At 36.1% G+C, this 24372-nt stretch overlaps 1 protein-coding gene across 1 annotated transcript; it reads left to right on the plus strand.

The window, feature by feature from the left end:
* The first annotated feature begins 7083 nt into the window (after window positions 1-7083).
* Window positions 7084-22106, plus strand: LOC136043682 (transmembrane emp24 domain-containing protein eca-like). The gene is made up of 5 exons (XM_065728581.1): window positions 7084-7249; window positions 14245-14360; window positions 15681-15785; window positions 17583-17729; window positions 21720-22106. Exons 1-5 carry the CDS (start codon window positions 7132-7134, stop codon window positions 21867-21869), a joined length of 636 nt encoding a protein of 211 aa, XP_065584653.1. The 5' UTR covers window positions 7084-7131; the 3' UTR covers window positions 21870-22106.
* Window positions 22107-24372: the final 2266 nt, after the last annotated feature.

Below are 24372 nucleotides of genomic sequence, written 5' to 3' on the forward strand. Positions count from 1 at the left end.
TTTTGTTTTATCCCAGTTTACCTGCAGGTCCACACTTGCAGCCTCTTCTCGTAAAATCCGAAGCACTTCCAGTAACTGATCCATGGAGTCCGCAAGGACGGCAAGGTCATCTGCAAACTCAGCAGCTAAGATGACGCAATCCCTAAACTTGAGCCCAAAACTAAGATGTAAATTCGCCTTTGTCATAATGTGGTCTATGATGGCATTCAAAATTTCTGGGGCAACTGTGCATCCTTGACATACTCCTGTGGTGATTTGGAAGAATGGTCTGCGCTGGCCATTGACTTGAACACAGCTCTCTGTACCGTGGTGTAGAGCTTTGAAGAGTCTGCAGTATTTCTCAGGGAGGCCATTCGATTCTAGAATACGCCGAAGAGCTTCTCGGTTCACTGAGTCAAACGCAGCAGGGAAGTCGTCGAAGGCAAGAAAAGCTTTAAACGTCCTTTTTCTATTATCTGTCGAATCGTGAAAATCTATTCGATGGTTGAACGGCCCGACATAAAAGCAGCTTGCTCCGGTCGCCGAATCCTAAGAAAAAACATTCCGACATCGATTCAGCAGGACCTTTAAGAAAAGTTTTTCGGGAACTGACAGCAAAGTTTATTCTATGGTAATTTGAGCAGTCGCTTGTTGAGCCTTTCCTCTTCCATAAGGGGGTAATGACATCCTTCTGCCAATCTTCAAGGATAATCTCAGTTTGTCAGATTATGGAGAACAGGGCGTGGGGGAGCAGAAGCATTGTAGGGCCTGTATATTTCAGTAGTTCAGAGCTTAAGCCACAGATACAAGCAGCTTTATTATTCTTGAGCCTTTTAACTGCATTTCTCATTTATGAGAAACTGATAGTATTCAGTCGTCTGGAGGAACATCTGCTGTATTTCTTTGACTGCTAGACTGGGCAAGACTAGCATTTGGAGGGACAGACGGGCTGGCATTGTGTAGGAGCGAGCAGAAGTAGCCCCTCCACTGCTCAAGACAGGAACCTTCCTCAGTAAGAAGTTTCCCATCCCTGGAGAGGACAGCTCCCAAAGTGGGAGTCTTATATTCTATTAGATTTCAGAGATATTTGAACAGGCTACCCATGTCTTTCTGTTTTGCAGCTAGTTCAATTTCATCAGCTTTCCTTGCAACGAACTGAGCTTGGTCCCGATGAATGAGTTTGTTCTGCACTCCATTTAGCCTTCGATAAGTGTCCATGTCTCCTAAAAGTCTTGCCCTTCGTCTTTTGTCTATGGCCTGCATCATTTCATTAGTTAGCCACGATTTCTTTGGAAAACGTCTCTTGCCAAGCAGCAGTTGTGCTGCTTCGCTCGTCTGTGATTTAAAATACTTCCAAGCAACTTCGCTGGTACTAAGTGCGCTAAGAAGCTCAAAGCGATTTGATACCTCAATACTGTTCTTCAGGCGAGTATCCGGCTCCTTAATTTTTACAATATCTGCAGCGACTGGCCTTCTTTCCGATCTTTGTGCTTGAAGGCGAAGCTGAACTTCAGCACACAGAAGCCTGTGATCTGCATTCCCGAGCTCTGCTGATCTGTAAGGCCTGCGGTTTTTCAATGGTGATCTTCGGCGTTCAGAAATAATGACGTGGCCGATCGTATTCTTTGTGCAACCGTCATTGCTATACCACGTGTACTGATGGATATTGTTGTGTTGAAAGTAGGTATTCGCGATTAAAATGTCGTGGGAAGGGTGTAGTTCAAGTAGGCAAGGGCCATTATCATTAAGTGGGTTGGAAGATACAGGACCAATTGTGCCACGCCAAACACCCATATCATCACGCACTGTGGTGTTGAAGTCATCGAGAAGAACAGTTGTATCGTAGGGAGACAATGTCATGAAAAATCTGGTCAGAGCTGAGTAGAACTCTTCCTTGGTTGTGTCGTCGGAATCGTTGGTTGGGGCATAGCATACGATGACGGTCATCTTACCATGCTTATGTCCGAAGCGGGCCTTCATTAGTCTGTCTGATACGGCTTAACACAAAAGTAATGCCTTCCTTGCGATGCTATTTAGCGCGAGGCCAACGCCGTTCCTTCTAATGCCAACTCTAGACCAGAATAACGAGTGATTATTGCCTATTCGTTCTTCTCCGCTCCCGGTAAGACGGGTTTTTGTGAGACCGGTAATCACCAGCTTATTATTGGAAAGCTCTTCAGAAAGTAAGTTCTTTGATCCAGGTGTACTCAGAGTCAAAATATTCTAGGTGGCTAATCAAAGCTCTCTTTGGACCAGAAGATTTAATTTGTCAGTCTTCCTGTCGTCGTCGGCAGAATTTCCGTTGACGCGCTATGGTTGAGATCTTAAAAGTAAGTCCAGATCCGAGGCTAGTTTGTCACTATTCGTAACATTTTTCAGGTGGAGGGTTGCTAGCCCAACCGATCCTAAGTCGGGGATCTGATTAGAGCTAGATTAAGCTAGATACTGAGATTCCTGGGTTGGGCTCCACCCACTACAAAAGATTGCAGCAACCCTAATCACCATAGCTAGTGCCGTTCTTAAGTAACATAATGGATCGTCCCATAGTAAAGTCGTGTTATTTCCCATTTTGTGCCAACAAATATCAGTTGCCACCCAAAAAGTGCAAAAATTTGGGGGAATGCGAATTCTAATAGAGAAAAGAATTTTTCATAGTCTGAAACCCTAGTTAGAAGGTTTTTGCACCCCTCCCCTCCCCCTCTCGTTTTGAAAAACGCTCTGAAGTATGATGTGAATACTGCTAGCTCCGCGTTTTCATAGGCAGCCCAATAGCGCTGCGTAAGTAAACAGAGATGTGGGCACAATATATTTTTTTCTTCTTTTTTTTTGTCTTAGACCAGGGCACTTCGAATCGAAGAAGTTGTCATATAAACTTCGAAAAGGGTTCATTCGATTGGAAATCTAAAGGGCTAGTTCTCTTTTTAATAGTCGAAAGTGATTGGAGGACAACTAAACCCTCTCCCTCACCCACCATTTCCCCAAACATATCCAATCAGAATTTTTAGATAGCTATTTTGTTTTACGTAGTTCAGAGGTCCAGAAATTGTGTCTTTGAGGATAACAGTCCCCCACAGCCCTGAGGTCAAGGGTTGTTAGTTGTGCCCTGGGGAATATAAGGTTTATTTAGAAAAAGTGAGCGCATAAAATTCAGAGGGGGCTCATTGGATTGATAATGATAAGTTCTAGTGCCCGTTTTAAGATTCAGAGTGATCAGAGACTGGATACCCTCCAAACTTCGTATTTTCCCGAAATGCATATTATAGAAATTTAAAGATAGCCATTTGTTGTCGTAGTAACTTCGAAAAAGTCTCATTCGATTGAAAATTGAAGGGCTAGTGCTCTTTCTAATATTCAAAAGTGAATGAAGGGTAACAAGACCCCCCCCCAGGCCCATCTATTCCCAAAAGCGCCTAAGTAAAGAGTGATGTGGGCACAACGTATTACTTTTTTTTGGTCTTAGAGCAGGTCACTTCGTATCGAAGGAGTTGTCGTAGAAACTTCGAAAAGGCTCATTCAATTGGAAATAGAAAAGGGCTATTGCCCCCTCTAATAGTCGAAAGTGATTAAAAGCTATTAACACCCACCATTTCGCCAAACACATGTAATCAAAATTTTGAGATAGCCATTTTGTTCAGCATAGTTTAAAAATCTGGAAACTATGTCTTTGAGGATGACAACCCCTCCCCCACAGCCCTCAGAGCAAGGGTTGTAAATTATCCCTCAAGGACATACAGATTTTATAGGGAAAACATGGTCAAAAAACTCTGGAGAGGGCTCATTTGATTTGAAATCAGATGTTCTAGTCCCTCTTTTGTGAGTCAAAGTGATGGAGGGCAGCCCCCCTCCCTCCCTACGTCAACTTTTCAACAAATGTATCAGATAGAAGTTTTGATATACCCATTTGTTCAAAAATATTTCAAAGATTATATAATAAGGTCTTTGGGGTTGACAGGATCCCCCAGAGTCTGGGGTAAGGGTAGCAAATTATGCCACGGGAACATATAAAATTAATATGGAAGCGATGGTGATGGGAACTTTGGAAGAGGCTCCTTCCTGATTTGATTTAAAATGTATAGTTGTAGTTCCCTTTTAAGATTCAAACAGGATGGGACACCACTAGCCCCTTTCCCTCCCTGACATCTTCTTTTTCCCGAAACGCATTCAATTGAAATTGTGAAATTGCCATTTTGCTACCAAGAGTCCAATAATCATATAACAATGTCTTTAGGGTGGACATAATCCCCAGAGCCCTTGAGCAAGGGTTGTAAGTTATGCACTGGCACACTTAAGGTTTTTGTGGAATGAGTGGTCGTATAATCTCTGAATCGGATGGATCTCATTTGATTGGAATTCAAAAGTTTTACGGCTCTTTTCAAGAGTCAAAAATGAATGAAGGGCAATCAGCACTCTCCCCAAGCCTATCACTCCCCAAAATATATCCAATCGAAATTTTAAGAGATCTATTTTTTTCAGTCTTTTTGCAAGGTCCAGTAATAATTTCTTTGGGGATGTCAACCTCCCCACAGTCCTATGAACAAGGGTTGTAAGTTAGGCAATTTATTAATTCTTTACACATAGTATATTTTATTGAGAAAGGTATGTATGTTTGAACTTTACATTTTAAGAAGACGAAGGGCATTCAGGTGAGCCTTTCAGAAAATGTGAAGGAGAGTATTGAACTAAATCAAAACAAATTATGTGTATACGGATTGTCAAAAGGGAGTAACACAGGAATAATTGAGTAAATTAATTTGGAAAATTCAGAAAATGATAAGGGATATGATCAAAGAGGCAATACTTGGATACTAATACTACTACAACTGCCACCTCTTCCACTATCAAACTACTCCATTTACAGTATTAGAGAAAAATTTGGACTAAATCGAAACACGTTATGTACATGCAGACTGTTAAAATAGTGTATCTCCAGAATTAATTTGGGTATTAAGTTGGAACTTTCAGAAAATGCTTAAAGGGCAAGATTGTCTCAGCAAAAGGCAATATGTACACACTACTGCTAATACTACAGTTATTGCTACATTTTCTACTTATAATACTACTACTACTTCTACTGCAACTTCTTGTAAGGTTAAGAGCATTGAGACGGAAATTTCAGGAAGTATATGAAGATACAAACTATCAAAAAGGCTCATCAGCAATATCATAGTAATGGATATTGTCCTACTGACCTAAGAGTGGAGAGGGATGTCCTACTGACCAAAAGGCAATATGTTAATACTACTAATACCAATAGTACTACCGCCAACGCTATTACCCGCTATTACTAGTATATCATTACTACTACTGTGACTACTATTACAACTACGCCTAAGGCTATGAAGGTAAAATTTTCAAAGATTTTTCAGAGGGGATAGTGGACTGAATCGCAACACACCATCTGTATGTAGGTTGGCCAAAGGGTGTAACAGCAATATCTTAAGAACAGTTTGGTGTGCGAACTTGAAAATAAAGAACTTGAACTAACTGAACTTAGTTCAAGAACATGAACTTGAACTAACCAAAGGAAAAATTTGCATTCTAATGCTGTTGCTTCTACTCATACTGCTACTAATGTTACTATTATAATTGCTTCTATTACTTATACCGTAACTAAACCTTAGGCTACTACAATTAATTCTACTGCTTCTACAACTACTGTTGCTATTAAAACCAAATATATTAAAACGAAAATTTAGGATCTATAGAAACTATATGGAATTAATTCGAAACGCACTATGTCCTTACAGGTTTTCAAGCAAACGCATCAGAAATGCTTTAGGAATGGTTGACGGTATTAAGCTGAAACTTTCAGCGTTTCTTGAAGGGGATGTTTAAGAAACTAAAGGTGCTATGCGCCTACTGCTGCTAATACTTCTACAACTATTGCAACTGTGCAAGCTGTGGGCATTAAGGTGAAGCTTTTAAGGAATATTTAGGCGGATGATGAAATAAATCAAAACAAACCACGAGCATGTAGACTTTCAAAAAGGTGACAAAGTAATATATGTAGATCAACTTATATTATTAAGTTAGACCTTTAAGGGTAAGTTGTGAGGGATTTTTAACTAGCCAGAAAACACTATGTGCATACTTTTAATGCTACCACTACAGTTACTGCAACTAATGACGGTAAGGGTATTAAGGTGAAACTTTTAGGGAACGTTGAGGAGGACTTTCGATTAAACGAAAAAATTGTATGCATGCAGGTTTTCAAAAGAGCATATAAGCAAAATCTTAGGTAGCACCACACTAAAATTGCTAAAAAAAAATACCATTGAAACTTGTAGAGGAGCTAATTCGATTCAAAATTAAAAGCTCTAGTGCCATGTTTAAGAGCAAAAAGAGATTGGAGGGCAATCAACCTATTTCTCAAGCCTTTTCATTTTCCAAACGCGTCCAGTCTCGGTTTTGAGACAACTATTTTATTCAGCATAATAGAGCGGTCAACCCCCCAAATTTATGCAATTGGCCTATTATTCCATGAAACTAAGTGTTTCTTTAAACTAAATAAAAAAGCACTCTGCTTATGGTTGCCAATAAGACACCTCAGACATTTTTTTAGTTAAAAATTAGATCTTGTTTTGATGACAATTTCCTTTCACAAAGAGCCCCATACAAAATAATAACCAGAAAACTATTGTTTAGCTTCTTCAAAATGAGCTTAGATTAAGATGAGACGTAAATAACAAATCTATTTATATTGTCGCCAATCATGCAGTAAGAAAAAGATTAAAAATTATCAGTGGATAGGCATAAATGTCAATATTAAAAATTAATAAAATATCTTGACACAATTTCAAATGGTCTTATGTTCACATACTGCAAAGGTAATTATACTCTGTTCCGTGGGTTCAAGTTTTGACATCAAAAACTCCTACAAATTAAAGATTAAATCACTTAATCGTTTCGTTAGATTATTTCACTGGCCACCAGTTTTTAATTTAAGCTATTCTTGTATTTGGTATTTTGAATTTTTCATTTCTATTACTTTCTGAGATAATATCCATTAGAAGATCCTTATTTTATAAACGCATATCCTTAGCTCAATGTTTTGGTTCTCTGAAAATTTTGAAATAGATAGCGCTGTAAAAACTCAAACTTTTTACAAGAAATAGATACATTTTTGGACAAATCATCAAAAATTCATTTAAAATGTTGTTCCTCATTCTAACTGGCTTGTTTGCAGTATCCAATGCTTTGTACTTTCATATTGCTGAGACTGAAAGAAAGTGTTTTATTGAGGAAATACCTGATGAAACGATGGTCATTGGTGAGTAGGCCTAGTTCTTTAGAATGGGAGTGTCACTTTGGAATTGCCCCTCACTTGGTAAACCTCCAGTACTCAGGCAAATATTTTATGGGCAACAGGTTCTTAATATTGAACATTACCAGTATATTCAACATGATGTTACCAAAATAGGGGTATCCCAACACTCTTTTCATGAGGGGTGTCCCAACCCTCTTTGCATGGGGAGGGGTGAATTTTGTTTGGGTAAAAGTGTTGTTTAGTTACTTCTTGCTATCTTGGAAAGGTGTTAGGCTAGGAAAATGAAACTTTCGGGGATGGGTTTACAGGCTAAAGTATATCCTGGGAAGGTATTTTAAAGTACCCACCTCCACTCCTTCCCCTCTAGAGTGCCCTGAAATTCACCTACATGACAGGTCTATTACCTATTGAAATTTTAACAAAACAACATTTTACCTTAATTTTCAGTTACCAGTTGCTTTTCTTGGCCTTTACTTCTGAAAATGCAATTCCTGTTATTTGAGAAGGCCTAGAATTCTGAGCCATATCAATGTTTTTTTTCAAAATTTAGGGAATATATTTGCATATCTGTAAAACCATATAAATTGGGATTGAGCAAAGTTTTGGAGCTGAAAACAATTTTGTTATACTTCATTCAAGCAGAAGATCTATTTTCAAGGTTTCACTCTTATGACACACATATTATTAAAGGTCATCAAAGGTCAGGACCCTCTAGAGGGAGAGGGATTAGATATAGGTACTTCAAAATACCATCCCAGTACATAATATAGCCTGTAGACCCATCCCTGAAAGTTTCATTTTCCTAACCTAACCCCTTTCCAAGCATGCAAGAAGTCACTAAACTAGAATTTTACCTTTTGTTTCTTTTACTGAATTGCTACCTCATTTATGCTGAATTTTCTGCAGAAATCAGGAATTTTTGCCATTGGCAATAATTTTACCAAATGCCAAAAAGGTTTTTTTGTGGGGGGGGGGCTCCATATAACCCTCCCCCTCAGCAGGGTCATTACTAGCCAAAATGTTTTGGGGGAAGCAAGAGATTTTACAAACTGGCTGATCTATTTTACTGACTATTTTTGTAAAAAATTAGTAGGCCTTTAATGTTTGTTTTTAATACTATAGGCCTATGTAAAATCACTCCTCAAGTCAGTAAAACGACTACATTTACCAATTAAGATTAAAATTTTGTTACATATCTTGTCACTATTTTAATATGGTTTGTTAAGCCAAATGGAAACACAGTCTATAAAATCATGGCAGGAGTCAGTAAAGCTGCTGCATATACCAACCAAGTCTAAAATTTCTATAGATGATATTTCAATATTTTGTGATCTTTACTGAACCATAAAAAAAGAAGAATTTTAGTGGTATCAAAAAATTGTGGCACAAAGCACCATGATTTTTCTAGCTTCTTTTTACCAAGTGGCCAAAAACATTGGGGGCACCCCTCACCCTGTACATGACACTCCTGCACCTCAAGATGCCCCTGCCCATATTGCCTGGATATAGCTTTAGGTTATATAGGGTAAGACCACTTGTTTCAAGCTGACACTCTAATTACAAGATTGTCTAAATAAAACACAGTATTTACATAGATAGCTAGGCTACCTACAGACAAGAAAATATGTTAAAAACCATTCTTAACTCATTATATACAGAATAATTATAGTTAACACATTTTGCATTCAGCCTTGCTACACTTTATCCCCAATTAACCCCCCCCCCCCTCCCTGATGTACAAATATATAGCCAAAATTATATATTCTCTATTGTAAAAAAACAATTCATACTTCATAATTTGCAGAATAGTCATAGTTAACACATTTTGCATATAGCCTTGCTACACTTTATCCCCAATTACCCCTCCCCTAATGTACAAATAAATAGCCAAAATTATATATTTTCTATTGTAAGAAAACAATTTTTACTTCATAATTTGCAGAATAGTCATAGTTAACACATTTTGTATACAGCCTTGCTATACTTTACCCACAACCTCCCTAATGTGCAAATATATTGCTTGAATTAAGTATCTTCTTATCTTAAGAAAATAATTCTTGCATCATAATATGCACAATAATCATAGTTAAGGCATTTTGCATACTGTCCTGCTATACTCAAGCCCTAACCTCCCTCTCTTTTAATGTGCAAATATATTACCCAAATTACATATTTTTTATCTATTTGCAGATTGTATCTCAGTTGTTACAATCTGTATATCTTTAAATTGATCAACTGGGATGAAATAAAAACTAGAAAAAAAAAACAGCTACTGGTGGCATAATGCATTGAAAAATATATAATTTAGTTATATATTTGCACATTAGGGGGGGGGGGGGGCATAAAGTATAGCAAGGCTGCATTCAAAATGTTTCAGTTTCTTGTCCTAGAAATTCTTTCTTTTTTGATTTGTTTTTATGGCACTTGGTATCTTGGTGAGTGACATATAGCAATTGCAAATTCTGTTGGTTGGTCTGTCTGTCCTGGTTTTGCTAGTTTAGGCACTTCAGGTAAACTAGGACAATGAAATTTGGAAGGTGTATCAGGAACCAGACCAGATTAAATTCGAAATCATCTTTTCCCCAATTCAACCATCTGGGGGGAGTGGGGGGATGGTTAAATTGGAAAAATTAGCAAAAACTGAGGCATTTTTAAGTTCAAAAAGGCATTTGTGTCTCAAAGCCCTTATGTTGACTCCCGACTGGATCCAGTGACATTGGGGGGGGGGCACCTAAAAACTTGGAAAATACTTAGACTGAAGGGGTCTGGATGAAACTTAGCAGGAAAAATAAGCAGAAGTCCTAGATACATGATTTACATAACCAGAACAGATCTGCTCTATTTGGGGGAGTTGGGGGGAGGGAACCAGAAATCTGGGAAAACACTTAAAGCAGAGAGATCAGGATGAAACTTAGTGGGTACTTACTTCCCTGGGAGAAGTAACTAGGAATAGGTACTTAAGTTAGCTAGGGAGGTACTTAAAAGTACCTCCCTAGCAAGAATTTTGTTACACTCTGCAGTCATTTTCCTCATTATTTCCAAAGGCACAGTTCTTGCTTTTTTATAGTTATTATAAGCATCCTGGGTTTGCTATAGTGAGTTTACGTTTTTCAGTTTCTTGCTTTGACAAGAAAAAGATGGTAGATTTTTTTTTTTTTTTAAGTAGCTAATTTTCACTTAGATTGAGTTCTTAGCAACATCTCTTAGACCCGATTATGAAATGTCTATATGATTGTTATTAATAAAAATTTTCTAACTGTGCTCTGTTAGCTCTTTGTCATTTTTTGTGATTTCTCATTGATTATTTTTCACATTTGGTGGGTTTAGAATGGAGTAGGACTGTTGATTGAATTGGTATGAGTATTATAGTAAATGTATAGTAGTATACTATGCCACTATAGTATAGTAGTATAGTAAATGTGATCCCTTGATTCAGTTTGACAAATTTTGTTAGTTTTGGCTGCTGTTTATGCTTGATTTTCTTAAATAAAATGAGTTAAATAGGATCATGATACAAGTTAAATGGTAATATTTGCTTAATTGGTCCATAGTGTCCTTTTGGTTGGGCAAAGAAGGGGAAGGAGGGGACTTTAAAAGAAAATTAGAAGATCTTTTTACATTTTTTTTCCTTGTCTTGGCTTTTGTACTTTCTTCAGTTTATCAGGGTTTTAAGAGCCCTATCACCTCTTTTCTGATTTTAAAATTAGCTCGTGGATTTAGGGACTCAAAGAAAGTTCCATTAAATACATACTAATGTGCTTTTGCTTCCTGAAGGATTCTACTTTGAAGCCTTATTTCTGATTTTATTTGACTTTAGGTTCAAAATTAGCTCTTGGGCTTAGGGACTTAAATAAAAATTCCATAAACCACATACTATTGTGCTTGTGCTTTCTGAAGGATTCTACTTGGAATCCATATCTCTGATTTTATTCGACTTTAGGTTCACACAGTTGTTGTCACAGAAAGAAGTTTGTTTTTAAGTACTATTTACTTGCCAACGTTGGGGATTTTAGTTGCTTTATTAAATAACTACCCATTGAAAAAATTCTCTTTCATTGTCCGAATAGCTGAATTTTCTGGCAACTTGGTTTAAATACCAGATACAAATATGGATTTTAATTGTGATTACTTAATTTAGAATCCAATAAAAATGGTTAATTTCAAGTATTTTGCATTTTTTTACCTCAGGCTTTTTTGCTCCTCTAAAAAATAGGTTTTGGTTCTTAAAATAAATTCCAATCAAACACATGAGTATGAATCTGCTGCTGGGGGATGAAGGTAAGGGGGAGGGGTAATTTGTCATGCACAGAAAAAATTGGCAGTTAAAATTAAAGAAAACAATATTTATTTATTATTTATTAACACATTAAACAGTAAGCAATAATGCTTGTCACTATAGACACAAAACAAGAAATAAGCTAATTAGCGACACTTATGAATATTAGAAGAAGATATGTTAGAGAAAAAAATACAGACAAAGACTGTGGTTTTGTGGGGCTTGATCACAAGACTTTCTGTATAGATGCAGGATCCTAATTATGTGCTACCCCACTGTGATTAATTAAAATTAGTCATAATTGTAGTTTTATGTGCTCTATTAAATTGGAAACCTCAATTACCTTAAAGTAACCTAAAATCACATTTACAGCAAGATAAGGTGGACTGCATCCTCCTGTAGAACATATTGCTGTTGAATTGATGAGGTGACACAATTAGTGGGTGTTATGGGGTGTGGCGTCCCACAGGTACTTCCATTCCGCATTACTTCACTCCAAATCGACTGCATTTTTGAAAGAAATAATTGATTCACCAGTGACAGTCTCATCGGAAAGACTGTTCCAAGTTGGGACAGCATGTACTGAGAAAAAGTTCGTCCTCTCTCTATGTATGGAGGGCTCCTGGTGCAACTTCATTGAGTGGCCTCTTGTCATAGTGGCAAGGGAGGGAGTAAAAATGGTGTTAGCCATGTTATTTTGGTGCATTTTCTTGATAAAAATGACATCTCCTCTGTGCTGCCGGTAAACCAATGTGGGGATCTTCACAAGATGCAGACGTTCAGGGTAGGCAAGCTGTTGGTGTGGGGCACAAAGCTTAGTTGCTCTTCTCTGTACACTCTCTAGGGCTGCCACATCTCCCTTATATTAGGGCAGCCAAACTCCAAATGTGGTCTTACAAGAGCATTATGTAATTTTCTTATTATCAGAGGATGGTTTGATGATATGGTTTGTTTAATTAGTCCTAGGGTTCTGTTGACCATAGTAACTTGTTGCATAGTGTGCTCATGGAACTTAAACTTCCTGTCAATGATCACCCCTAAGTCTTGTTCACTCTCAACAGCCTCAACTTCAATAAATGTTTTGTTCATTGATACATGTTCATTAGATATGTTTCTTTTGGAGGAACACTCCTTCCCCTACACTAAAATGAAGTGGAGATTCATGACTACCATGTTATTCATTAATGTTCTCTTTTTGAAGATCTCATTATATCACCTAGTGATCTTAAATTTATGCTTTTGAGGGTTGCAGCAGTAGCTAGAAACCTAGTAAGAGACATTACTGAAATAGAATATACTAGATATTGCCCTGTTTAACATATTGCTGCATTTCCCATCTATTTGCTTTAAGTGTGATAAAAATGTGAGCAAATATTTTTATTTCTAATGGAAAAGATTCCATATAGTTCAGAAATATCCCTTTAGACTTATATAGTAGTCACTAAAAAAATATCTTCGTGTAGAGATGGTAATAAATCTCTTTCTAAGAAATATCAAATAAGAAATTTTATATGATAAGTGTTATGAAAAAAAATTACCACTGCTCACTCAGAAGATAAAAAATTTAATTGAATGCAGGCATGTCCAATGAGATAAGGTGGTGTTGAATCTCCTATAGAAAATCTATCCAGCACAGTTAAAGAAATAGCTCTATTCCAGCCTTGTTTGGTCAATGTGCAATGAATTTAATTTAAAGGATAGAATAACAATATCCTTTAATGAAGAAATGTGGAGTCAGTTGGAAATTGAGTGCCTCCTTGTGTATTAGGAAATTTTCAACCCATACTCTAGCCTCAGTAACTCAATAACTACATAAACCAATCTTTCAAAGTTTAACGAATATGTTACTATATAGTTACTACATATTATGCATCAAAAAAGTAAATCCTAGTACCTTTAAATTTGCATATGCATAGGGGGAGGCTGTCCAATTTTTTGTTTGGGCACTAGATAATATCTGACCTAGAATTCAACTCTTCAATTCAAAAAAAAAATTGCTGACTCCAACTTCACAACCCTGCCTGGAAGGGAAAAGGTGTATTTTGTTCATCCTCTTGCACCAGCCTATCATTCTCCTGTTATGTCTATTTATTCATTAGATTGATACCATTATCCAAAAGTGCTACATGATTAAGCCATTTGCCCAAGGAACTGCTTAGAGATTTAAGTTGTTTTTTTTTGGAAAATGAGGCTTTTTTGTATGAATAGCAAATCAGTTTCAAATGGCCAAAAGGCACAAGGTGCAAAAAAATATAGTCTAAAAATGCCCCATTGAACTTAGTATGGCGACTTGGCTAACACTGGACAAGAGGGTCTCTTCTGAAGGAAAAATCTTGATAAAAAAAAGAGTAGTACCATTACATTCCTTATTTTTTGCACTTTTTCAATAATATGGTCCATACCCTGTCAGTGCAACCCACCCTTTTCCCCCTGATGGTTCCATGTGCTAAAATTTCTATTTTGATCCATCACTGTTTTAAACAGGCTTTGGATGCAGCAGGAATCTTTAAAGAAACAAGTAGACTGATCTGAAGCAGATTTGATATGATCCTACCCAAAACCTTTTTCATTGTCAAATACATTTTTATTTTTGTTTTAGTGTATTTACTATGATATTTCTATAATGAATACCTGCTTTTCTATGTGCAAGCATTCCCTCTTTATGAAGAAAAGGTCAGGTTACTACAGCATTTTCCTAAGTCTTTCTTTTGTTGTTTTAAAGGCATTTACAAAGTACAATTGTATGACCCGCGCACAAGAGGTTTCATGCCCTCCAGCCCAGGAATTGGAATGCATGTAGAAGTTAAGGATCCAGATGACAAAGTCATTTTGTCCAAGGTTGGTGTTATTTGAACTTTGTTTTAAAGATACTTTTTGATTAATCTGTTTTATTTTCTTTTTTCAAAGATAATAATTCCTCTCTTAATGATAAAAAGCCTAGTCTTATTTTATCGTCCATAGTCGTTTTTGATTCCTGATTCTCTGTAAGCTGCTTATTACCACTACTAACAACTCCTTGCAGTACCAATTCGTCTGAGGCCAATACAGCTACACCCACTCATCCTTCATCCCAATTTATTTAGAGCCCCCCTCTTTACAGCTTCCCTTACCTCAGCGAAGTTCAACCAGGACTTTCAAATAAAAACTTTTCTAGAGACTTCCTTTCAGAGGAAATAATATATCTTTTTGTTTTTTGTCTTAATAATGTGTATTAATGTTTTTAATTGTAATGTATGGGCCAATCGCTCTTCTTTTTGGGTATTCAGTCCTGGTTGAACTTCGCTGAGGTAAGGATGCTGGGACTTTTTTGAAAATTTTTATTTTAGTTGTATTGATTTCATCCTGTTAGAAGTTTTTTCTTCTTACATATTTATGTCTTGCTTACGACGGCCCTTGGATATAGGGCCGAAATGTTCATTATAATTTGTTTCCCAGTGTCTTGTGAAATTCAGTATTGTTCTTCTTGTTTTTGGTGTTTGTACATTAAAAGCACACAAGAAAACAAAATAAGGGAATAGTGACTCTGATATCCAATAAATAATGTTGATATCTATTCTTCTAGTCATGAAGTTCTGACTGTCCTAATCGATTTGCAAAGCTTCATAAAGTTGCTACTGCATGTGCAAGAAGTGCATTTGCCAATTCTCTTCAGTGGCTATCTAGGAAAATCTATGTGTATGTCGTCTTGTTGAGGAGTAGTTAGCTATTTTAAAGAAGTAAAAGATTGTAAATAGTATTTATTCTCATAATAACTCTGTCTAGTATGCATGTTTTTCAGAGGTGTACCTATGTCTGAGGGTTCCAGCCCCAAAAGAAAAACATGATTCACTCTGAGTTTACCTGGAGGAAATGCTCTCCCTCCGATGTTTTCTTCCTCAAACATCCATGCTATTTCTTAATTTAGACCTGAAGACATTTTATTTAGATTGATGTATGCTTGCTTATATTGTTACTCATTGGCTTTGAAGAAGGTGTTGTGGACTTGCCCCACCTCTTTTTCCAATAAAATCAAAGCTTTTGTAATTGAGCAATTTATTTTTCCCTTGAGGATTTAAAATAGGGTGTATGATGCTGTTGAGCCATGTTGGTGGTTTAAGTTTGTTTTTGACAATTATCTTTTCCCCATTGATTGTCATATCTAATATGTTCTTTTTATAGGTTTACAGCTCAGAAGGTCGTTTCACATTCACTTCTCATACCCCCGGAGAGCACGTGATTTGTCTCTACTCTAATTCTACCAAATGGTTCTCTGGATCTCAGTTAGTAAGCTTTTTAGTTAATTCACTTTTTGTTCAGTTCAGTTCCTTTTATTATTGCAACAAATACTTAAAAGAGCACTATTCCAATAGTCTCCATAAGGCTCCATGGCCTGTAAGTATGGAGGCTAAATAACACTAAACTTGAAACAAATAAACAAAAGAATTTACTTCATTAAGTTATTACAAAAAACTCAAGCAACAAGGGAAGACAACAATCCTTGATCTATCCCCACATTTAAAACCTACCGATCCTTTGACCCTATCCAGTGCATAGGGCAAAAACAGCTACCATCCAAGCCCATTTAATTATAATAATAAGTCTTGTAAAATAACAATGTAATAATAATAAGTTTGTAAAATAACAAATAAATTAAAATTACTTTGTTGATTTTAGTTTCGTTTTCTCTAGTATGGTATTAGCCTATGTGGGCTAGACTTGTGCTTCCGTGTGCGAGTTTAGTAAATAAATAATAGACATCTTAATCTCTTGCAACTCAAATTACAATTGAAGTGCAGAAAAATGTTTGTCAAACATATAAACTCCCACCTTAAATAAGTACAGTTAATGACATTTAGGTTGGATTTAAAACAAAAATTACTATTTTATAAAGGTTCAGTAACTATTTTGAAAAGGATATAAAAACGAAGAGTTCTCCAACTGTTAGTCCTGTAACTGTATGGAAAGAATCTTTGATTGGCTAATAGCTCTTGTTGGACTTAAATTGCTAGATTTATCTGAAGTTCAATTACTCAACCAAGGCCATATCTAGGCAGCAGTAGTGTCAAATATTGTATCAGTAAAATAACTTGAAATGATGAAAAAGCCACAAAACTTGCGCCAATTTGTATTTTGCTTCTATCATTTTTTAAGAAGATTTCAGGCGATTTATGGTAGGGTCATACTGATGCATCAACTATTTTCCTGGATGTGTTGGTAATACAAACTGGGCCCATCAGAAATGCCAGAGCGCTCAGATTAACCTACAAACTACACAAAACAAGATTAAATCATTGACTTAAAAGACTGAACAAAAAAAGTATAAAGATCCTCCTGTGACATTGCTGGCGCACAGGACGTTGAATCGACCTTTCAGTTGCTGGGTCTTCAGAGGCAAGTACTAAGCTTGTCTCCCAACCTTGCTGCGGCGGGGATCGAACCCTGGACCCTGCATTACTAAGCAGAGCGTCAATCTGCTGTGCTACGACAGAGTGTTTAAGACTGAATACAGGGTAGAAATTATCTATCTTTCTAGTTTTATCGTTTTATCTAGTTTATCTTTCTGTTTTGCTTTTCGCTACTCTGCTTAGGTATCTTCTCTATTGTGTATAATTATTTCTATTCATTTATTATATAGAAATACCGATCGTCAGAAAAATACTGTTGGAAGCAATACCGATTATGAAAATGATGCAAATTTACTTGACTTAAGATGATATTTAACTATCTTCAGGAGAAGATATTACATACGTTAATTCAAAGCCACTCTTCTGTTGTTCCAGCTATTACGACACCGTCATGTGGACGGAAAAAGTTTTTTTGTAACTTTTTGTCGAAGCCTAGGACATACTGGTTAAAACGTAAAATTAAGTTTAAAATAGTATTTATCTTGAAGATATTTTGAGGTAATTGACTTTAGTTTTGGTTATGTTATATTATTTTAAAATACTATTTATTTTGAAGAGGTTTTAAGGTAATTGACTTTAGTTTTGGTAGTTTCGAGGAGGAGGATGGGGTGACGTGACACTGAAAGGCTTAGAAACAATGTTTAGATCCAGGAATTACTTGACTTTTATGTTCTAGCGCGTTCATTTAGACATACAAGTCGGTGATCACGCGGTTGACTATGCTGCACTGGCACAGAAAGAAAAACTGACTGAACTTCAGCTTAGAGTTCGCCAACTTTTGGATCAAGTTGAACAAATTTCCAAGGAGCAAAATTACCAAAGAGTAAGCCATTTGTATATTTCAATCCTTTTTATTTGTCATTTAAGGAGTCTTTGGTGATTAATAATATCCTCTTGGTACTCAAATTGATAATTATTTGTTGATAATACTTCATTTGATATTTCATTGTGACAGAGTTATGAGGTTGAGTACCTAATCCACTGGAAATGAATCTAATTATTTGGATTGACGAAGTAGAAACTTAGGTAACCATGAATGTCTTTAGAAATTGGGGAAAATTGAGAATACAAAAAACGCCTCCGCATGCAGTTTTATAGGTTTCAGTAGTGGCGAGCGCCAAATTTTGAAAAAATCAACATGGAAAAAAATCAGCTCAGAGTAAGCTAAAATAATATGACATTAAACAGCTTAAGAAGGTGTAGCATTCCTTTGAACGATTACTTTTGAATTTGTATGGACAAAAATAGCTGTCGAATTTAATTAATTAGTTTTATTGATTTACTCTAATGGTGTAACATGGCAATAATGCCGAAAAAGGTGGTACTTCTCTAAAAACTTCATAATTTCAGAAACAAAAAAATGGAAACTTAGAAATTCCTGGTTTTTCATATATGAATAGAACTGATATAGGTTCAGGAGCAAGAAGTGCTTTTTTTTAGTGTCTTCGGTACTTTCAACACTGATGTACTCTTCTTCATTTGAGATAAGACCGTGAGGTATGGTAACTGCAGCTAGAGGGAATCCTATATATCTTTTTTTAATGTCTTCGGTACTTTCAACACGGTACTTTCGACCGTGGGCTATAGTAACTGTAGCAAGAGGGAATCCTGCATATCTTTGTAGTACTGTCGTAAATTATCGAACAGAACTAATAGCACAAGCAAGCGTGTTTGATGGTGTGTTTGGTGCATTCGGGTTCTGCAACTAACTGTAAAGTCATAGAGGAGGAAATAATCATAAGACGAAATTTTCCCGAATTTTGTGTATTCTGATTAGATGGTGGGAACTTTTTAGTTTATTTTATGTTTTTCTTTTGTGTACATTGAGTTTATGATATATTTCTGTGTTTCTAGCGTCAATTCGCGACGCTGTTGATTTTTTTTTACGGTTCTTGGCGTTTAGCCCCCCCCCCCCTCAACGAAAAATACCCCACCAGGGAAAATAAGGTTTCTAAATTTGAGATTCTCGAGTTGTTTTTTTTTTTTAGTTTTGTTGAAAAGTGCTAAGGAATGGAAAAAGGAGGAATTTACACACCAAAAGTATCTTAAAAATGTAGAAAAAAGACTCGCAAATCCATTTTTCTGAAAAGAGTTCCGAATGAACTTCTGCAATTTTTGGCAGTAGCGGGCGCCAAAGTAAAAAAAAGAAATTGAAGAAAAAAATGTTGACGAACAATCATCAATATTAAGTTAAATTATATGGCCCCAAAAAGTTTAAGAAGGTTTAGCTTTCCTTTGAAAGGATAGTTGGCTTTTAGAATCAGCAAATTCTTATTGTTTAAATTTTTACTGACGAAAGCGTTGTCAAATTCTACGAGTTTGCATATTTTATCTTCCATGTGTAAAACTACCATGAATCACCATTAATAAATAAGTGAACCCCAAAACTAAGTGAAATTACAACAGATAATCTACTCAAACTCAAAACGAGCAAAAATTAAAAGGAGTAGGGCTGACTACACCCATGTCTTCTCAAGACCAGAACATAATTTGCACTTTACTTAAAAAAAACAACAAGTAATCGTGTATTGTCAGTTTAATATACATATTCTGATATTTATTCCTTATAGTCTCAATACTTCTTTATTTATTAAAGTCAAAAAAGTGAAAACATTGAAAATGTATTTTGTTTTCAGGAAAGTGCAAATTCTGTTCTGGTTTTGAGGAGGTGTGGGGGTTGAACTCCATTTTTAGTTTGAATCGGTTATTAATTGTAATTTCTGTTCGTTTTTGGTTTAATTTGAGTTAAAAACTGTCAGGGTAATCCAGAAAAGACCTAGATGACCGTTAAGTCAGTCATTGAAAATAATGCTAGTAAGCCACCATGTTTGAATCAGCTGGATGACCCAGGTCAACTTGCCGAAGGTATGACTTCCCATTTTTCTGATATAGGTTGTGAAATAAAAAATTCGATTGAAGTTTATCCTGAGGATGGAACTTTTAAACAGTTTTTTGGGCCCTTGATGTAATGTGAGCATTTGGCTTATAAGGTGACTGATCAAGAAATGATTGACATGGTGTCTTCAATGAGTAGCATTGCTGCAGGACCTGATTATATATCTTTGAGGATAGTGAAATCGATTTTGCCATTTTTTGTGCAAAATTTTGTTGATCTGGTTAATGGTTGTGTTAAAGAAGGTTCATTCCCAAGTGCCTTTAAAAGAGCAAAAATTGTACCATTATTTAAAGAGGGTGACCCAAAAGATTTTAATAATTATAGACTGACATCACAACTGTCAACTTTTTCAAGAGGGATGGAGAAATTAATATTAAATTAATTATTATTAAATAATAATAATAATTATTATTAATTAATAATTAATATTAATTAATATTAAAAAAATTATAGTTTTTTATGTAAAAATGGATTTTTCTTTTTAATCAGTTTGGTTTTCATAGAGGTTATTCTACTGAAAATGATATCCACTTCCTTACTACAACAGTAAATGATGGTTTTGATAATAAATTTAAAGTTGGTTCAGGGTTTCAAGACATTTTAAAGGCGTTTGATACTTGTGACAATTTGATCTTATTGAAGAAACTAGAAAATACAGGTATTCGCGGGAATGGACCTCAAATTTCACAAAAAAGGACTATATCTTTAAGATAACCAGGCAAAAAATCGCAGCGCATTCCCGGATTTTACACTTGGAAGATAAGAAAAGCAAACTAATAGAATTTGACAACGCTTTCGTCCGTAAAAACTTAAACAATAGGAATTTGTTGATTCCCAAAGCCAACTATCCTTTCAAAAGAAAGCTAAACCTTCTTAAACTTTTTGGTGCCATATGTTTTTAGCTTAATTTTGATGATTGTTCACCTACATTTTTTCTTCTTCTTTTTTTTTTTTTTTTTTTTTACTTTTGGTGTTACTTTTTACTTTTGGTGATACTTTTGGTGTGTAAATTCCTCCTTTTCCTGTTCCTTAGCAATTCAAATAAACTAAAAAAAAAACTCAAATAAAAGTCTCAAATTTGGAAAGCTTATTTTCGCTTAAGGGGTATTTTTCGTGGAGGGGGGGGGGATAAACGCCTAGAACCGTCGTAGGTGTTCTGAGCACTTCACGAACGTTTGTCGAACATAAAATCACCCTGAGCATCCCAGTATTTTCTTTTTTCAGATTTGTTTTTCACTATTGGGACGATCAGACTAAAAATCCTGAGTAGATAAGACGGAAATACTCTGGCTTGCTGGGAAAATCCAAAGTTTAAGCGGATTTATTTCTAATATGATAAAAAAAAATATGGATAATGTACAATTCGCCTTTGGTATTAGTTATAATTGCTATGGTTAATTACCGTTTAAATTTGTTAGGCTATGCGGCTTGATGATTGTACACTATAAAGTTTGAACTAGAGGAATTAAAACGGACGATTTTATTAAACCTTTTAAAGTTGTATTCCCACTATAAGTACATGAAAATATTTGCTCTGTTTTCCTAAACCTAAAATGTCCCAAGTTTGTATTTTTGAAAAGTTGGACGAAAATCATATTTTAAAGATGTGTTTAAAACTGTTTGTCAAGACTAGAAATGGTTTAGAAAAACTTATCGATGTCCGATTTGCTATTCCAGTTCTTTGAGAATACCTTACTAGTTAAAGAAATACATGCAGTATAGTGTCTTCAACAACTGTTTTATATTCTGACGTTACTGGTAGCGAAGCCTGTCGGGTAACTGGTAGAAAAATAGAGAAACTATAGTGTATTTTTTGTGAGAACCAGAGAAAAATTTTTCTGACCTTCTCCACTTCAACACAAAATTGGAAGTCGCCTTGCCACAGTCAATATTTTATTAACCTCGCCTTCATTTCAGTATCGAGAGGAAAGGTTCAGACAAACTAGTGAATCAACAAGTCAGCGCGTCTTTTATTGGTCATTGGCTCAACTTTTGATCTTAGTTACTATGGGAGCGTGGCAAATGAAGCATCTCAAGTCGTTCTTCCAGGCCAAAAAACTAGTCTGATTTGTGTGATTCTAGTGACGAGGTGAAGGTGAAACACTTGGCTTAGCCTTGTACACTTCTTTGGATTTGATTGAAGTGTTGTGACAAAGTTTACGAAGGAACATTATTTTCAGGGGTTATTGTCTGTAAAAGTCTGAGTTTTTGAAGTGCTTTGTACAAACAAAGGAGTTTGCTTTATTATGTGAAATGTTTTTTTCCAAAAACTTTAAATGAATAAAAATTGACTCTTCCTTTCAACGCAAAATCTTCCTTTAGTTTTCTTCATGATTTGTTTGAATGAAAACAAAAATTTTTTTGTAGTTTTAGCATACTTCACTGGAATGTATTTTTGAAAGACTAGCGCCTAAATACGAAAAAAAAGTCCACATTAAATCTGAAATTAATCAAAAAATGGAAAAAAAATAGAAAGCTGCTTGGAGAATCGTGAAACTTTCTGTAGTAGATTTTATATCTACTATTGACTCGTTTGAAGTAAATCGAAAAACTTAGAGTTGCAAGACAATAATTTTACAGGAGAACAAATATATGAAATAACTTTTGATGCTAGTATTTCTGCTAGCCAGAAAGTCAGAAACTTACTGTTTTTCTCTCTCCTGCAGCTTTCTTGGAGCGAAGTATGAGAGCTGTCACAGGGGGAATATTCACGTTTTTAAACTGTAAAGATTTGATTGAGTGTAGTTACTATGTTAAAATAGTATTCTAAACCATGTTTGATAGCAGACAAAATTGAGGAGGATAATTATCTCAAAATATCGTCTTTGGGGTGGGGGCTACGCTTTCCCCTCTCCAATAAGAAAAACATTTGAGGTTCGATGTTTCCTGGGAAATCCTGTACGCCAGTCTTCAGTCCCTTCATTCCCATTTCCTCCAGCTCTATGTGCATATATGGTTTCAATTCTTAGTCGAGACCTAGCTTCAGTGCGCGTCTGGTGTAGACTGAAGATGGGGAGCGGCTTTTGATTTCATACTTTTTACTTAGATGAATAAACTAGAAATTTTTTTCTGGCTGTTTTTTCTATTAAAATAATTGACTATTACAGCGACTATCATAACTTCTATTTTTGGAGGAGAGGGTAGGATTGAAAGGCGGTAGCGTTTTTTATAGAAATTACAAAACATAGTATGTTTATTATCTGGTCCTGGTAATTAATTTTCGTAACTTGTTAATTGAAAGTTTTAACTTAAAATGCAAAGACATGTGCAAAAGCGTCGATGTTTTTCAGGGATGGATTCTGAGTCAGTTGATCTAAGTAATTCTAGATTCAGTTAACGAAATTTCGACATCAATAAATACTGCACGTATCCAACTTTTTATGTGGCCTATTACTTAAACTTACTTAGACTTAGGTCCTCCCGCGCCTGAGGGCGCATAAGGCAGCAACAGTGGTTCGCCACGACGACCTGTCCTGAGCCCTCGACCAAAGCTCCTCCATTGAAGACCTCGCCAGCTTCGCCTCCTTCTCTAATATGCTGCCAATGGTCATTTTGGATCTCCCTGACTTGCGGAAGCCAGGGGGTATCCAATACCATATGTCATGAGGTAGCCTTCCATCACCCATTCGCACCATGTACCCCCAATACATCCATCGTCGCTTTCCAATGGCATCAAGGATGGGGGTATGATTTATCATGGTATAAATCTCATCATTTCCTATTCTCTCAGCCCAATGTATATTCAAAATAGATCTTAGGCAGTTATTATCGAATGTCCGTAGTCGTTTTCCTAGCTGCGCAGTAATGCTCCAAGTTTCACAGCCATATGTAAGGACGGAAAGGACTTTGCTATTATAAATTCTGAGTTTTAGCTTCTGGGAATATTTGTTATTTTTCCAAACATTTCTGAGACAATTGAAGGCAGAGCCAGCCAATGCTATTCGGCATAAAATTTCTCTTTCAGGATTGGCATCTTGCGTAAGAATGCTGCCTAGATATTTGAACTCACTCACTACTTTAATTTCCTCATTGTTGACCAAAAGTCCCTCAGCTAAGTCAGGAATGACCGCATTTGACATTGATTTAGTCTTGTTAGCGTTTATGGAGAGTCCAACAGCATTTGCCACACGCCCAGTTTCATTTATATTGTGTTGCATAGCTTCTGATTCGTGAGTGAAGAGTGCAATATCGTCCGCAAAAACACTATCATGAAGGGCTCTTATTGGGTTTAATTGTAGACCCCCCTGAAGCTACATCCACGAAGCACAAAATCTGTGACTATGGCAAATAACAGTGGCGATAGAATGCAGCCCTGCCTTACACCCGACTGAACGGTGAACCAGTCCGTTTGGCCACCCTCGGTTTGTACTGCGCATATAGATTTCATTTTTCTTCTTCTTCGTATGGTTCTTTGAAGATTCAGTTTTGGTAAGCTTGCTTCAGTTGCATAACAAAAATAGCTTAACACAAGTCAACTTAGTCAGTGACTTGTGTTTATATTTTGATGTGGATGAGTTTTCGAACTCGATCCGAGTGAGAAACTCGATTACGAGCTCAAAATTCAACAAGC

Source organism: Artemia franciscana, chromosome 2 (assembly GCF_032884065.1).
Source record: "Artemia franciscana chromosome 2, ASM3288406v1, whole genome shotgun sequence".
Lineage (NCBI taxonomy): Eukaryota > Metazoa > Arthropoda > Branchiopoda > Anostraca > Artemiidae > Artemia > Artemia franciscana.

Bases quoted from the DNA above. Each gene is read 5' to 3' on its own strand.
- LOC136043682 (XM_065728581.1), top strand. From the start codon at position 7,132: ATGTTGTTCCTCATTCTAACTGGCTTGTTTGCAGTATCCAATGCTTTG. The intron at 7,250-14,244 runs GTGAGTAGGCCT...GTTGTTTTAAAG, and splicing joins TGATGAAACGATGGTCATTG to GCATTTACAAAGTACAATTG. The intron at 14,361-15,680 runs GTTGGTGTTATT...TTCTTTTTATAG, and splicing joins ACAAAGTCATTTTGTCCAAG to GTTTACAGCTCAGAAGGTCG.